At 42.3% G+C, this 12,658-nt stretch overlaps 1 protein-coding gene and 1 long non-coding RNA gene across 3 annotated transcripts in view; both read right to left on the bottom strand.

The window, feature by feature from the left end:
* Nucleotides 1-3,346: 3,346 nt before the first annotated feature.
* Nucleotides 3,347-12,658, bottom strand: part of LOC119903735 (interferon-induced protein 44-like) — a 153,519-nt gene continuing 144,207 nt past the window's right edge. For both annotated transcript variants that reach the window (XM_038719954.1, XM_038719953.1), the window contains 3 exons: nucleotides 4,629-4,797; nucleotides 4,155-4,255; nucleotides 3,347-4,069 (listed from right to left, as the gene is read on the bottom strand). In XM_038719954.1, coding sequence (XP_038575882.1) covers nucleotides 3,905-4,069; nucleotides 4,155-4,255; nucleotides 4,629-4,797 — 435 coding nt within the window. In that variant the 3' untranslated portion in view covers nucleotides 3,347-3,904. The remainder of the gene's footprint in view (nucleotides 4,070-4,154; nucleotides 4,256-4,628; nucleotides 4,798-12,658) is intronic.
* On the bottom strand, nucleotides 7,770-10,913 carry LOC119903739. Its single transcript, XR_005444560.1, has 4 exons — nucleotides 10,866-10,913; nucleotides 9,720-9,758; nucleotides 9,572-9,605; nucleotides 7,770-7,822 (listed from the first exon to the last, which is right to left on the bottom strand). It is a non-coding gene; the product is annotated as an uncharacterized LOC119903739 (long non-coding RNA).

Here is a 12,658-nt window from a genome sequence, read left to right as displayed (position 1 = left end):
AATTCAAGACTTGGGCCAGATAAGAAAGCTTGAACTTTTACCAACATTTTTATTATCAGCAAAAACAGACACCAATTAGAATACAAATGTTCCACCGGAGTGAGTCAGAGATCGGTGCAAAATAGAGACCCATTCTGTTACCAGAACAGAGACCCGAGTCCACATGAAAACCATGTAACGACTGACTTTCACCTCCTTTTGGACCTCCTTTTATAGCTCTGTTTCTTGGCTTTACATCATCTCTTGGCTCTCTTTCCTGCTGCACCTGAGTCTGGGAAAGTCCAAGATTTTCACGTGCCCAAGCATTTGGTGGGAAAGTCCCTGACTGCCTGCTCCTCCTCTCTGTGTCTTTTGCATGAACTCTGCTTGATCAAGCCATTTCTTCCATAACCTGACTTTTATGGAATAAACTGGTGTTGTTTGTGCTCCGTGCTAGAAACAGGACATTCTCACTGTGATGGACTATATTGATGTATGTTTTGTTATACAATTTGCACAAAATCTGCTTCTATATTTTACTTTGCAGGTATTTTTGATGATATCTTACTGTGCTGCCTCCCTTTTCTCCCAAAGCACATGAGCTTGCTCACACACACACACACACACACACACACATGTGCCTGGACAGTTAGATACAGAAAGGAGCACAAACACTCAGAGCTGTAGAGTTTTAACACTGTGATCCTAACTTTACACTATAAAATAACACTTTAAATGATGACAGTGTAGACCACCATTGCTCTAGTAATTAATGAGAACAATTCAGGCTATAAAGCTCCAAAATAATTCATAACACCTCACCCAGGGAGTAGAGCGCGTCGGATACCGTCTGGAGACGGGCCGCGTGACCGCCCCCTGAGAGGCAACGGTGCAAATGCACAGTGGAGGCAATGTGAGAGGGGAAGACAGGTAGGTGAGCCCGGCTGGCCAAACGGGGAGGCAGAGGTGAGTGGACCTGGCGGGCGAAACAGACAGACAGGATTAGTTCAGGGTGACAGGAGACGAAGAAGTTAGACATGAACAAGTTCATAAAAAAGCTTGAATGTAGCTGTGGCACCAATTCTGGAGCGACGACGATCAAGCAGGGATGGAGTGGAGAGCCGGGGTAGAAATACTGGTCGAGATGAGGCTGATAGCTGACAGGTGTGGCGGTCGGAGATGTAGGTTGATGAGACGCAGGTGTGGGTAGTCAGCCGGGCTCCGGAGAGGAGAGGGGGAGCACACACAGAGGGAGAGAGGAGGAGACACAGGAGAAACCAGGATGCGATACATCTTGTCTCTACATGATCTTTGTTGGGAGTTGCACATGCTCAGTTCCCAGTTAAGGACTACTAGCCAATCAGAAGCAGAGTAGGGCGGGTCGGCGAGAAGCCGGTAAACAGCTCGGGTTGAGCCGTACGTGTTGCCGACCAGCTCGGCAACACGGACTGGAGCGAGAGTTTCAGAGCGGTGAGTTATTAATCTGTATCCATAAAGTTTTAACTGAGCTCTGTCTCTACATCACAGGAACAACTTTATGTCCACTGACTGCCTGGAGGGTAGCTAGTGTTTGGAAGGGAGAGGAGAGCTGTGTGCTGCAGCTCGCTGTTTCTGAGGGCGTGTTGATCTAACACGGGTTCTCAGCCCCCCGACCGACAAAGCTGGCAAGGTGCTTGACCTCGTTCTTGTCCGAAACTGTGCCACAGAGTGCGTAACAGTCACACCTCTACATGCGTCTGACCACTATTTCATTCATTTCACAGTATGCCTACAGGAAAAGCCCATTCTTCCAACACCATTGGTTTCACACCGCCGCAACCTCCGCAGCCTCCGCAGCCTCCGCAGCCTGTCTCCCGCTCACTTTGCCTCAGTGGTATCTTCCGCTCTACCCTCCCTCAACACATTTTCCACACTTGAGGTCAATGATGCCACAGAATCTCTGTGCTCTACACTGAGCTCGTGCCTGGATAGCCTGTGTCCTCTATCCACCAAGCCTGCTCGCCCAAACCAACTAACTGATACCATCTGTGGGCTCCGTACTGATCTCAGAGCGGCTGAAAGAAAATGGCGAAAAACCAAAGACCCTCCCAGTTGCTCCTATCCTCCTTCTCAACAAGCATCAGTGCTGCCAAAACTGCGTTCTATAATGACAGAATAAGCAGTGCCACTGACTCAAGGAAATTATTTTCCACTTTTAAAGCGCTACTAAATCCTCCTCCACCACCCACAAACTTGTCTGCTGATACCTTTGCTGCCTTCTTCACAGGCAAAGTGGAGGCTATAACTAGCCAAACACTCAAACTCAACCATTGTATCAGTCCTACTACATCTTTTCCTCTGCCCTTCCAGGTCAGTGGTTGTTCACTCTCCTCATTTACTCCTCTCACAGAGAGCGAAGTATCAGAACTCTTGACCCGTAGCCGTCCAACTACATGCCCACTGGACCCGATTCCTACGAATCTCCTCCAAGCCATATCTCCTACTGTGGTCCCGACAATCACTCATGTGATAAATACTTCTCTGGCTTCAGGAACCTTCCCGACCACTTTCAAAAGGGCTCGGGTTACACCCTTGCTCAAAAAGCCCTCACTCGACCCAACTCAAGTTGAGAACTATTGACCAGAGTCTCTCCTACATTTTTTATCCAAACTATTGAACGGGCAGTATTCAAACAGGTCTCAGAATTCCTCTCAGGGAATGACCTCCTAGATCCATACCAGTCTGGTTTTAAGAGTGCCCACTCTACTGAAACGGCTCTTCTGTCTGATTCACCAGAATGCAGGAACTTAAGTGTTTAATGCTTAAAATCCTGCAGTTCCGTCAGGGAGACATGATTGGCCCCAATGTATTCTTCAGCATGACAATGAGCCCAAACACACAGTGAAAGTCACTAAGCACCAACTTCAGCTTAAAGAACAAGGAGTCCTGGGAGTGATGGTGTGGCCCCCACAGAGCCCTGATCAAGGAAACCTTGCAAGTCAGTGAGTTTTCCACAACACGTTCCTGCAAATGTTTCACAATAAAAGCGTCTGTCCACTGAAAGGCTTTTAATTTATAAGTGATACAGGAAGTGTTGAGTCTGTACAGCGTAATTTAACTAACAGGGCTAACAGGACTGAGTTGACCAAGATATGACCAATTATAGGCCAACCAGAGGGGATTCCTTCCACAGCTGAGGTTAATAAATCATTAAGAGGGCACACTGGGTGGCCAATCAGATCACAAGGAGGGCAGATCCGCGTCTGAGTATATGTATGTCTTAATTCATTTTCAGGTCCATCATAGAAACAGAGAGAGGACGAAGTCCTTCAGTCCAGCGTGGGCTGGTTTCATTTTATATAACATATAATACACAGAGACCATAAGAGACAGAGAAAGTTTTATTCGTTTAATAGTAAGTTTTATTCTGAACATACAGCTGGAAGCCCAACTCTAACCCAGGAGGATCAGCCAGTGCTGCAGAAAGAGTTTTCCATTAAAGAGAAGTTACAGAAATGTCTGCACGTTCCAGGACAGAGAATCTGAATCAACCAAGACTGGAGGCTTTAAGCTTTTAAAAAATCTGAAGCGGCTAAAAAAATGAAATATATTGATCATAAAAGCAACGGTTTTATAGGTATTTGTACTCAGAGGTCAAAGGTCAGAAGATCTGCTGAGAAGCATGGAAAATCCTGACAGCTGTAGGAACCTGGATGTGTGCGTGTGTTTATATATATATATATATATATATATATTATTTTTATTTAGCTCCACTTCACAACAGAAGTTATCTCATTGCACTTTTCATGTAGTGCAGGTGTAGCCAGTACTACTTTGTTATATATGTACATATACACACAAACACACATCCATTACCAAGGGACTCCCAGTCTTCATCAGATACAGACATTAACCATCAAAGCAAACTGTCAACAGGTGAAACCACCTAAAAGTGTTCGTCAATGAAGTCGTCTCCAAAGTCGAGCATTTTTCTCAGAGCGCTCAGGATCAGAGCGTCCACGTCAGGATCCAGGTCGAGCTCTTTACTGTAGTTCTTCACAGGAAAGATGCAGTTCTCTGGAAATCCCACTCTTCTGTGAAATTCTAACATCTGAGTGTTAAACAACATTTCAGCTGGTCAGTAAACGTGAAGTTGTGACTTTTTGTGCTCAAACACTGAACATAGAGAATCTCACCTTCTTCTTCAGATGCTTGCTCTTGTACACGTTCTTCACATCCTTCTCAGTTTCAGCACAGGCTCCATCAACGTTGGTGGCTATCGCCATTTGGGGAATCTCTGCAGACAGAAACTCACTCAGTATTTTGAGCTAATATTTGTCAGACAGCTTCAGTTCATAAGGTCCAACAAACACAAACAACAACCACTATTCCTGTATATATAGAGAGAAAAAACCTAATCCAAGTGTCAGGTGTAAACCCGACTCAAAGCTAATGTGATCAGGCTGACTGAACTATTAAACAGTCCAGGGCTGGGCAGTATATCGGTATTACGAGGTACACCAATATCATTTCAAAAGAGGTATAAAATTAGACCACAGCGTTAAAATGATCCTTTTAACACGACAGCTTCTGTAAACGTACAGCAGAAACTCTGAACAGATGTGACTAAATGACTCCTCCTCTGTGAACTTCTATATCTCAGGTCTTACCCAGGTCACTGGCTGCCTCTCTGACGGCCTTCATCTTCTCCAGAACTGAGTCTGTAATTTCTGCTGAGTTAGCAGAAAGCACACAAACCAGAAGATGAACTCTGTCATCTGCAGACGGGTCTGGGTTGTAGCCTGGATCCCTCTCTGACAGTGGAGATACAGGATTGAACTGGAAAACAATGTCAAACACAAAGTATGATGAGAGTAACCAGACTACTGCGGTTTTACCATTGAGCAAAGGTGGGCAATTGCCCGGGGCCCTCGGCTGCCAGGGGGCCTCGCAATTTCACTCTCCTTTTCACCCCTCCAGTGTGTGTTGCTGCTGATTAGCAGCGCGCTGGCCGTCCCAGGACGTACTGGCTGTCATGGACTGGTGAGTTTGGTTTAGAACACCGCCACAGATATTCCCTGAGCTGACTGAGTCCTACTGACAAACCCTATCAGATTGTGACTGTTCTTTGAAAAACTTTGACTTGTCCTCCTTGTATGAGCCATTTTCATTCTGTATTCTTTTATGTAATTCTTGTCTTGTGCCACTAGGGGGCTGTATGTGCTTTGCAGTTCAGCTGATCTCGAGTCATGGAGGTGTGGGTTATTTACGTAGAGGAAACCCAGACACAGGTGTTGCTGATTTGGGAAGCAAACAGTTTTTGACTGTGCTAGTGTCTAGCCTGGGGTGAGCAAGGCACGTTGGTGTTGGTTACATGTATTACGAGCAAAGATAATGCCACTGTATGAGATATGGAGGAAAATAAACTTGCTAGTTAATAGTAACATTACCGAAGTCCCCGTATGATATTTAAGACGCTGCACCGGCACACGTCTAAACTTAATCCGCTGTATTAGCAACCAGTTACTAGAATATGTTAGGATTTAGTCAGTACACTCCTAGACCATTGCTTCGATTGCCACCAAATATTTGTTTGATCATCATTGGACCAAGCTGATTAAAAGCTGTATAAAGCTTGTTGATATCTCATTTAGGTTTCAAGACACTGACCAATGACCTTAAAAAAGGGGCGTGAACAAAAGAAATGAACAGAAATCATCAAAATGTCATCACTAAACTCACAGGGTATGTCAGGGGCGTTGCTGGACATAAAGCTCTACTGGGGCACAGGCCCCCTCATCCCCCATGTACATTTGTGATTTATTTTTGATTGGAGTGTGTCAGTATGTGCTTTACTAGCTCCCCTTGCTTAGCCTATTAATATTGGCTCTGTCACGTCAGAAAGGGCTTTGACCAGAGCATGAGGACACACACCTGTGTTATGCATTGTTACTTGTGAGCCATGTACACAATTTGCTGCACCGTCACACCTGACTCTGCAGTGCTCTCACTGCCACCTCTCCTTTAAAACAGTCTGTCTCTGTAATAAGCCTGAATGGAAACTTCTCTTCTAGAAAAATCCTCAAAGTCTGTTAAAACTTCTGCTGCCTGTAGACCTCTGGCTGTGTGGAAAAGTAAAAGTTAGGACAGCTTAACAGAGAGTTTCTTTAAAGTTAGGAAAGGAACATTGACTGTTAATCTGTAACGGCCTTTTTCCTAAATCAGTTCCCAGCCCTTATTACCATGGTTACCAAGCAGCTAGGATAGGATCTGCCGGTAAGGACGTTTCTGTAATACGACACCAGGCCTCCATCACACGCTCCGTTCTGCTGGCGCTACAACTCTCAGACGGATAGTGGATGTAGCTGGACCTGGTTTTATGAACACTGAGGCTGTGGCTGCACTGATTGGACTAAAATCTCTGTGTCACGTGAGGAACATTCTGAATGGTTGGACTAAAAAACTAACAGCAGCAGATAATGAGCTGTTGAGGATGTACTGGAAAGGTGAGGAAGCTCCGGACGAAGAGGACCCTTTTCCGGAGCTGGTACCCGATCTTGACTGTTGTTCTAGTCTATTGTTGGATCATCAGAAACAGATCTGCACACGGTGACGGGTAAAGTGATTTCCAGGTGTTGTTAAATGGTAGAAGTGACACGGTGTGGAGGGAGAAACTGGGGGTTAGTAACGCTGTGAAGCCCACCTGGAGAGTCTTTTACAAACTTCCTTTAAAGAAGTGCACAGGTGACTGACAGTGGAGAATATTATACTCTTTTATCTCTGTGATTAATCCCTCAGATTTTAAGTTCCATCAGCTGATGAACAGCTTGGATGTGTTTGTTCGTCAGTGGTGTTATGATGATGTCATTTGTTCTGTGGTGGATGAAGAAGTCAGTTTTAGTCGTGTTTTTAGGTTGATGTTTTTATTTATGTGGAAGGTTTTTTATTCTCTCGTCAAACGTTTGATTCTCTGACTCATTGAATGTTTTTATGTCTGTGAATCAGTGATGTTTAATAAAGTGGGTTTTAAAAGTCTCTCCCCATCTCAATTTCATTTCAATTCAATTCAGCTCACAATATTGCCAAAGCTATATCATATAATCCCCCCCCCCCCCCCCCTCCATTGAATTGACAGCTGTACCGTGTATCCCTCGTTCACGTGTCCTTTCATGGCCAGTTTGATGTCTTCAGCATGGACTCCAGAGTCAGTCCCGTCCTCCAGACCCATGATGTCATTGAAGACGAAAGGAAAATACTTTGGATCTCCTTCTTTTGTTCTGATCTTGTGAGTTTTATACTGTAACAGAGAAAAACCTTGTTTTAGTGCCAGTGAATCATCTGCAGACGTCAGAATGAGTCCTGGTTCTTCATCTCTAAAGGTCTGCTGTCAGAACCACCTCACATCTCTTCTCTCAGTTCAGCCTAATCGATCCAACAGCTGGGAACCTCAGAGATTTCAGCTCCTCTGCAGCTTTTAATGAACTGCAACCTGCTGCTGGATTCATTTTAAAGATTTACTGTCACATGTGTTTCTTGTGTTTCGGGTCAGTGAGCTGTGTGATATATATAAAGTTGATAATATCTCATCAGTGAAATGTCCACAGATCATTGTTATTCGAGGCTACTGCTGTGTTAGATCGATAGATTTAACAGCGGGCAGATTTTTGCTGCTGATTGACACAAATCTGAAGTTGTCTTACTTTTTTGGTGTGACTTCTCTCAGAGTTCGTAGCAGCGGCCTCAGCACCAATACACATTCTGCCTCGTAGGACGCTGCTGACAGAGTTGATGAAGCTGGACTTTCCAGCTCCTGTCGTTTATAAGCTTATACTTCTTCACATACTCAATCTCTTTGTCTTTGTCTCTGTGTAAAGAGATTAAACTGGACTTTAGATCAATTATAAACCTGTTCCAGATATATTTTATTGGTCTTAACATCAATAAACCAAACACACTGTCTGAATATTCACTAAAGCAATAAACACTCAATCCAACGTAAAACATGGACAGCAGCAGCAGTGAACCACAAATAGGTGCAACACTTTGGCTAGTACCAGTGAGGTGGTGAGGTGACTAGCCTAATATGTGCTGCTGGCTAGCTAGCCAAAGGTTTGCAGAAAATGCTAAAAACAGGAAGTGATGTCATATGTTACCTTTGGAATTTGCAAAATTTGGTGCAACTAGCCCCTAGGTGGCGCTATTTAACCCGAAGAATTTGTTCCTCTATAACCACAAGTCGCATTGACATGAAAGCTGAGCCGAATTGTTCAGCATGGTCCCCTGACTCCATGGACTAAAGTTCATTGAAATATGCCTATAGGTGGCGCTGTTATTGCAGATTAAAGATGTCAAAAAAAATTCCATTGACTTGCATGCATTTTATATCTCCACAATCACAAGCTCAATTGACACCATATTTGGGTCATTAGTTCCCCATGGGGCCCTGATGACACCTGAAAAGTTTGGTGCAATTCGGCCAGAAGGTGGCGCTATAATCGAAGCTCAAATACCGTGGAAAGATCCCATTCATTTCAATGATATTGATCCAGGACGTGCGAGTCAAACAGAGTCGTCCTGGATCAATAACCTGATTATTACCAGTGTTCGGGGTGAATACGTGTCTGTATGTAAATAACTGTATTGTTTTTTTTTATCTTATTGTATATGTTACCATATTTTAATGTAGGCCTACACTTAATTATATGTTGTGTGTGTAGAATGAAGGAACTACACATTTAATTTTGTTATGTAGCCTTCTGCGGTATAATGACTAACGACCTCAGTTGCAAATATATTTTTACACAACAACATACACAACAACATGTGTATGTTCAATGCAGCCCTTCTGAACCAAAGTATTCAATAAGAACACGCAGGCCTCTTGGAGTTTTCCAGCACATCTGAGACTAACAGCAGCAGGAGGTGTGGTGGTGCTTCAGCTGCAAGTTGTCACTGTGTGAGTAAATGTTCTTTATCTAATACTCAGTTCAGATTAATGGAGACCACATTTACATGGTGCTGTTGATTTGCTGTTAGAGCAGACAGATATTATGGGATGGATTCAGCTGCTGCAGAACAACAGGTTCCAAGATTAGTAAGTCCTACCCTACCTATGTAATGTCATTTAAAATAGTACACCTCTCTTTAGGTGGCAGGAGTGAAAATGTGTCCTCCTACACGTTCGTTGTGTTTTGGTTTCACAGCTGGAGAACAACTCAATTAAAAATATAAAGGAATTATTTTCTGCCAGACGGCATTTAGCTGCCGGACCCCTCTATGTTCAGACCTGAGCCCTGAATGTTTAGAGCGTCTGTCTCCGCCCTGCTGTAATGGTTTGATGGAAGCTAATTCACAGAACTGAGCGCACCCTTTCTGATCTCTGATGACAAAAGATAATATTTAATTCACTGTAGTTGTCAGGTTCAGACCTCTCTCCTCCTGTTTCACCTGTCTGCTGTTTTTAAAGGGGATGAGAGCAGCTCTGTGATTGGTCGTTACTGAAGCTGGAGTCTGTCTCTGCGCTGAGACCCTGCTGTGTTTGTAATAAAGGAAAGAGTTAAACAGCAGAGACGAACGCAGCACAGTGTCACCACACATGTTCAGGTTAACTCACCCCCAACGTATTTTCCTCCAGGGTTCCCTGAAAGCTGCAGAGAAGATCGTGTCATTATTTAAGAAACAAGCAAATATTTAACACTGATTAACATCATGCACCATTCTGTATCAGAGAGATTAGAGTGTAAATAAACTTCATATCTTACTGGGAGAAGGCGGGGGCTGCTGGGGCGAGGGAGCTTGTTCTAGAGAGAAACATTGAGGAAACATGTAAATAAAGTAAACTTCATATCTTACTGGGAGAAGGCCGGGGCTGCAGAGCTGGTTGTAGAAAGAAAAACACTGAGGGATTGTCTGCAATCCTTCTCACGAGAGTCCTAAAACCAGTCATGAACAGAACAAATGAGAATAGAAATGATCCTGCAGTACAAGATCTGAATTAGTCGTCCCACATTTAACTTAATAAAAGGGTTAGGGTTAGGCCAGAAAGTCCCACCCAGTTTAAGGTGTTAAAAGCATTTCTTTTCAGCAGATTTTATTATTTTGGGAGCCTTTAAGCTTTAAACACACATGAGACTGAGACCTTCTTGTTCTAGTTAGTCTAACTAGTTAGTCTAACTTCATTTTAAAAACGCTATCGGACATATTCAGAGTATTAAGCTTTAGTGAAACAACATAAAAGATTTCAGTCTATCACAACACAACTTATAGACAAAGAAGAAAAATCCTTACTAGAATCGCCACCACCCATCCTGTAGCTGCTGTAGATCTGCAGCAAACAGGAGGAGACTTTCTATATAAAGACAGGACCCCCTCCCATGACTTAAAAGAAATCTTTATCTCTCATAAAGTCACTTTCTCTTGGGGAGAGGGAAATCTAGTCCTCCGTTTTTGCATGTCTTCACTAAAACGCTACCTGTTTCGAAACACTAAATGGTGTCGGCAGCGTTTCCAAACTTCTCCGTTTTAGGTCTTTATTTTCATTGTTTTAGTCTGGACGTGAGGTGCAAAAGTAGCAAAAGGTCTCCATTTTAAAAACAAAACGCAGTAGTGCGGACGGGACCTGAGGAAGGTAGAGTCTGATTTTTCTTGTATAGAGCAGTTCTGACTAGAAATACAGATGTACCTGTCTGTGTTTTCTTTAAACTACATCCCTGAGGCCCCACTACAGCTGAACTGGTTCACATGAAGCAACAAGTTCCTGATCAGAAAGTCTTTGTTCCTGTGAGGAGGATTCACTCTCTGACAGAAACTAAAACCTGCTTCATCAGCCACTGCATACAGTTAGCGTGTGCTACTAACATGCTGATGTTTCTGAATTACTACAGCACAGTTTACTTAAACTTCCTTACCACAACGCTTACTGCCGAAGATGCCCATCCTGTAGCTGCTGTAGATCTGCAGCAAACAGGAAGAGACTCTCTATATAAAGACAGGACCCCCTCCCTCCCATGAACCACGTGACTTAAAAAAATTCACCAGCTTCTTGTAAACTATAACTGTTTGTGTGGAACTATGTATAATGAATATTTCAATCATTCTATTTTCATCTGGAGCATTCCACAGAGATTCAGCTAAAAGCGCATTTTTATCCAAAGTGCCTGAAGGAAAACACAGACAGCACAAATATGCTCACTATGCACTGTCACAGGATCACATTGCTTTTATGTGGCTGTTTTATTGGTTAATAATGATTCATGAGATTTTAGCCAAGTAACACTAATTAAAGCTGCAAGCAGCGGTGAACGAGGTGCAGCGACAGCTGGGCTCTGAAGTTAACACTGCACATATTACACAGGTGACGCGTGGAAATTATTTGTGGTTGATGTCTAACTTCTGGCTGGGTTTAGGGTATAGCTCTCAAAAAACAGCTTCCTGTTTAATTGCGAATAATTACTCACTTTTGTCCATAAGGGTGCTCTGTGGAGTAAAAACATAAATGAGGCATAAGGGATAAAGTTTGAAACGTGTCCTTTCCTGATTCCAGTAGGTGGCACTTTCACTTTCACTTGACATGCAAGTCTCTCTAAGCGGTTGACATGTGAATTTTGGGACAGATCTGACAATGCCATTTACAAACTACTTCCTTTTTCATGGCGAAACATTAAAATTCAACGCCACACCATGGACATGCCGTATGAGCAATCAACAAGTATCTAACACGGCTTCCCCCCTAACAAAGACACGTTAGTGTGAAATCTCAAAGTTGCAGGTCCTCCTTGTAGAGTCATTTAGTATTAGATTAATTAAACAGCAGCGTTTCCTCTGGGTCACTGTATCATAGACGACATGTTTTAGAGCCAGGTTTTGGTTAGGAAATGATTTCTCTTAGCTTTGGCAAGAATTAATAGAGTGCTGCTAAAGGGAAAATAGATGTGAATATGCTACATAGTAGAAAGTAATCATTGTGGCAGATTATATGTAAGGTGAGAGCCCTGTTTATCATTATTCATTACAGCAATGGCATTAGATATGATATATGGTTTTATTACTAGTAGCAGCAGCATATGGGTATTTTTTATAGTTTCTGTTTTGCCGGCCCCTACAATACACTATTTACTTATGTTCATTAGTAGTACTCTACAATTTATAACAAATCAGATATTTAAATTTGTTATTTATCAAAACCTTGATATATTTTGTTGTACTTTTGTTCAAAGTACTATTTATAACAATGAAAATTTATTTTTATACTACATTATGTCATGGTTTCTTGGTGAGGTCTCAACATAACATTTTAGGGATAATCCTTGTTTATGTCATGCGTTTCTTAAAATATTGTCATGCCCAGCTCCCGCAGCTACACTGTAAAAAAAATAAAAATACTGTATTCTTTTACAGATTTTCAACATTACATGTAAATGCCATGATAATACAGAATAATACTTTTTAAAATTAAAAGTTGTAATCTTTAAATATAATAAAAATACAGGATTATTCCATTGCTTAATTGCCATGAATGTTAAATGACATTAAATTCTATTTAAAAAGACAAAAACAATTCACATATTTAAATTTTTTTACTGTGAAACCTTAAATTTAAGGTAAATTTAAAAATAAACAGTTAAATTTACTGAATTACAGTAAAGAACCTTAAATTATTCTACAGAATAATTCATTTTTTTAAATACAGATATTTACTGTA

This window comes from Micropterus salmoides, unplaced genomic scaffold (genome assembly GCF_014851395.1).
Source record: "Micropterus salmoides isolate LMB-PRFRI ecotype aquatic unplaced genomic scaffold, ASM1485139v1 Ms_hic_scaffold_15, whole genome shotgun sequence".
In the NCBI taxonomy this organism is placed as follows: domain Eukaryota; kingdom Metazoa; phylum Chordata; class Actinopteri; order Centrarchiformes; family Centrarchidae; genus Micropterus; species Micropterus salmoides.
Note: the sequence above shows the minus strand (reverse complement) of the source record. Positions and strands in the feature narration are given on the sequence as shown.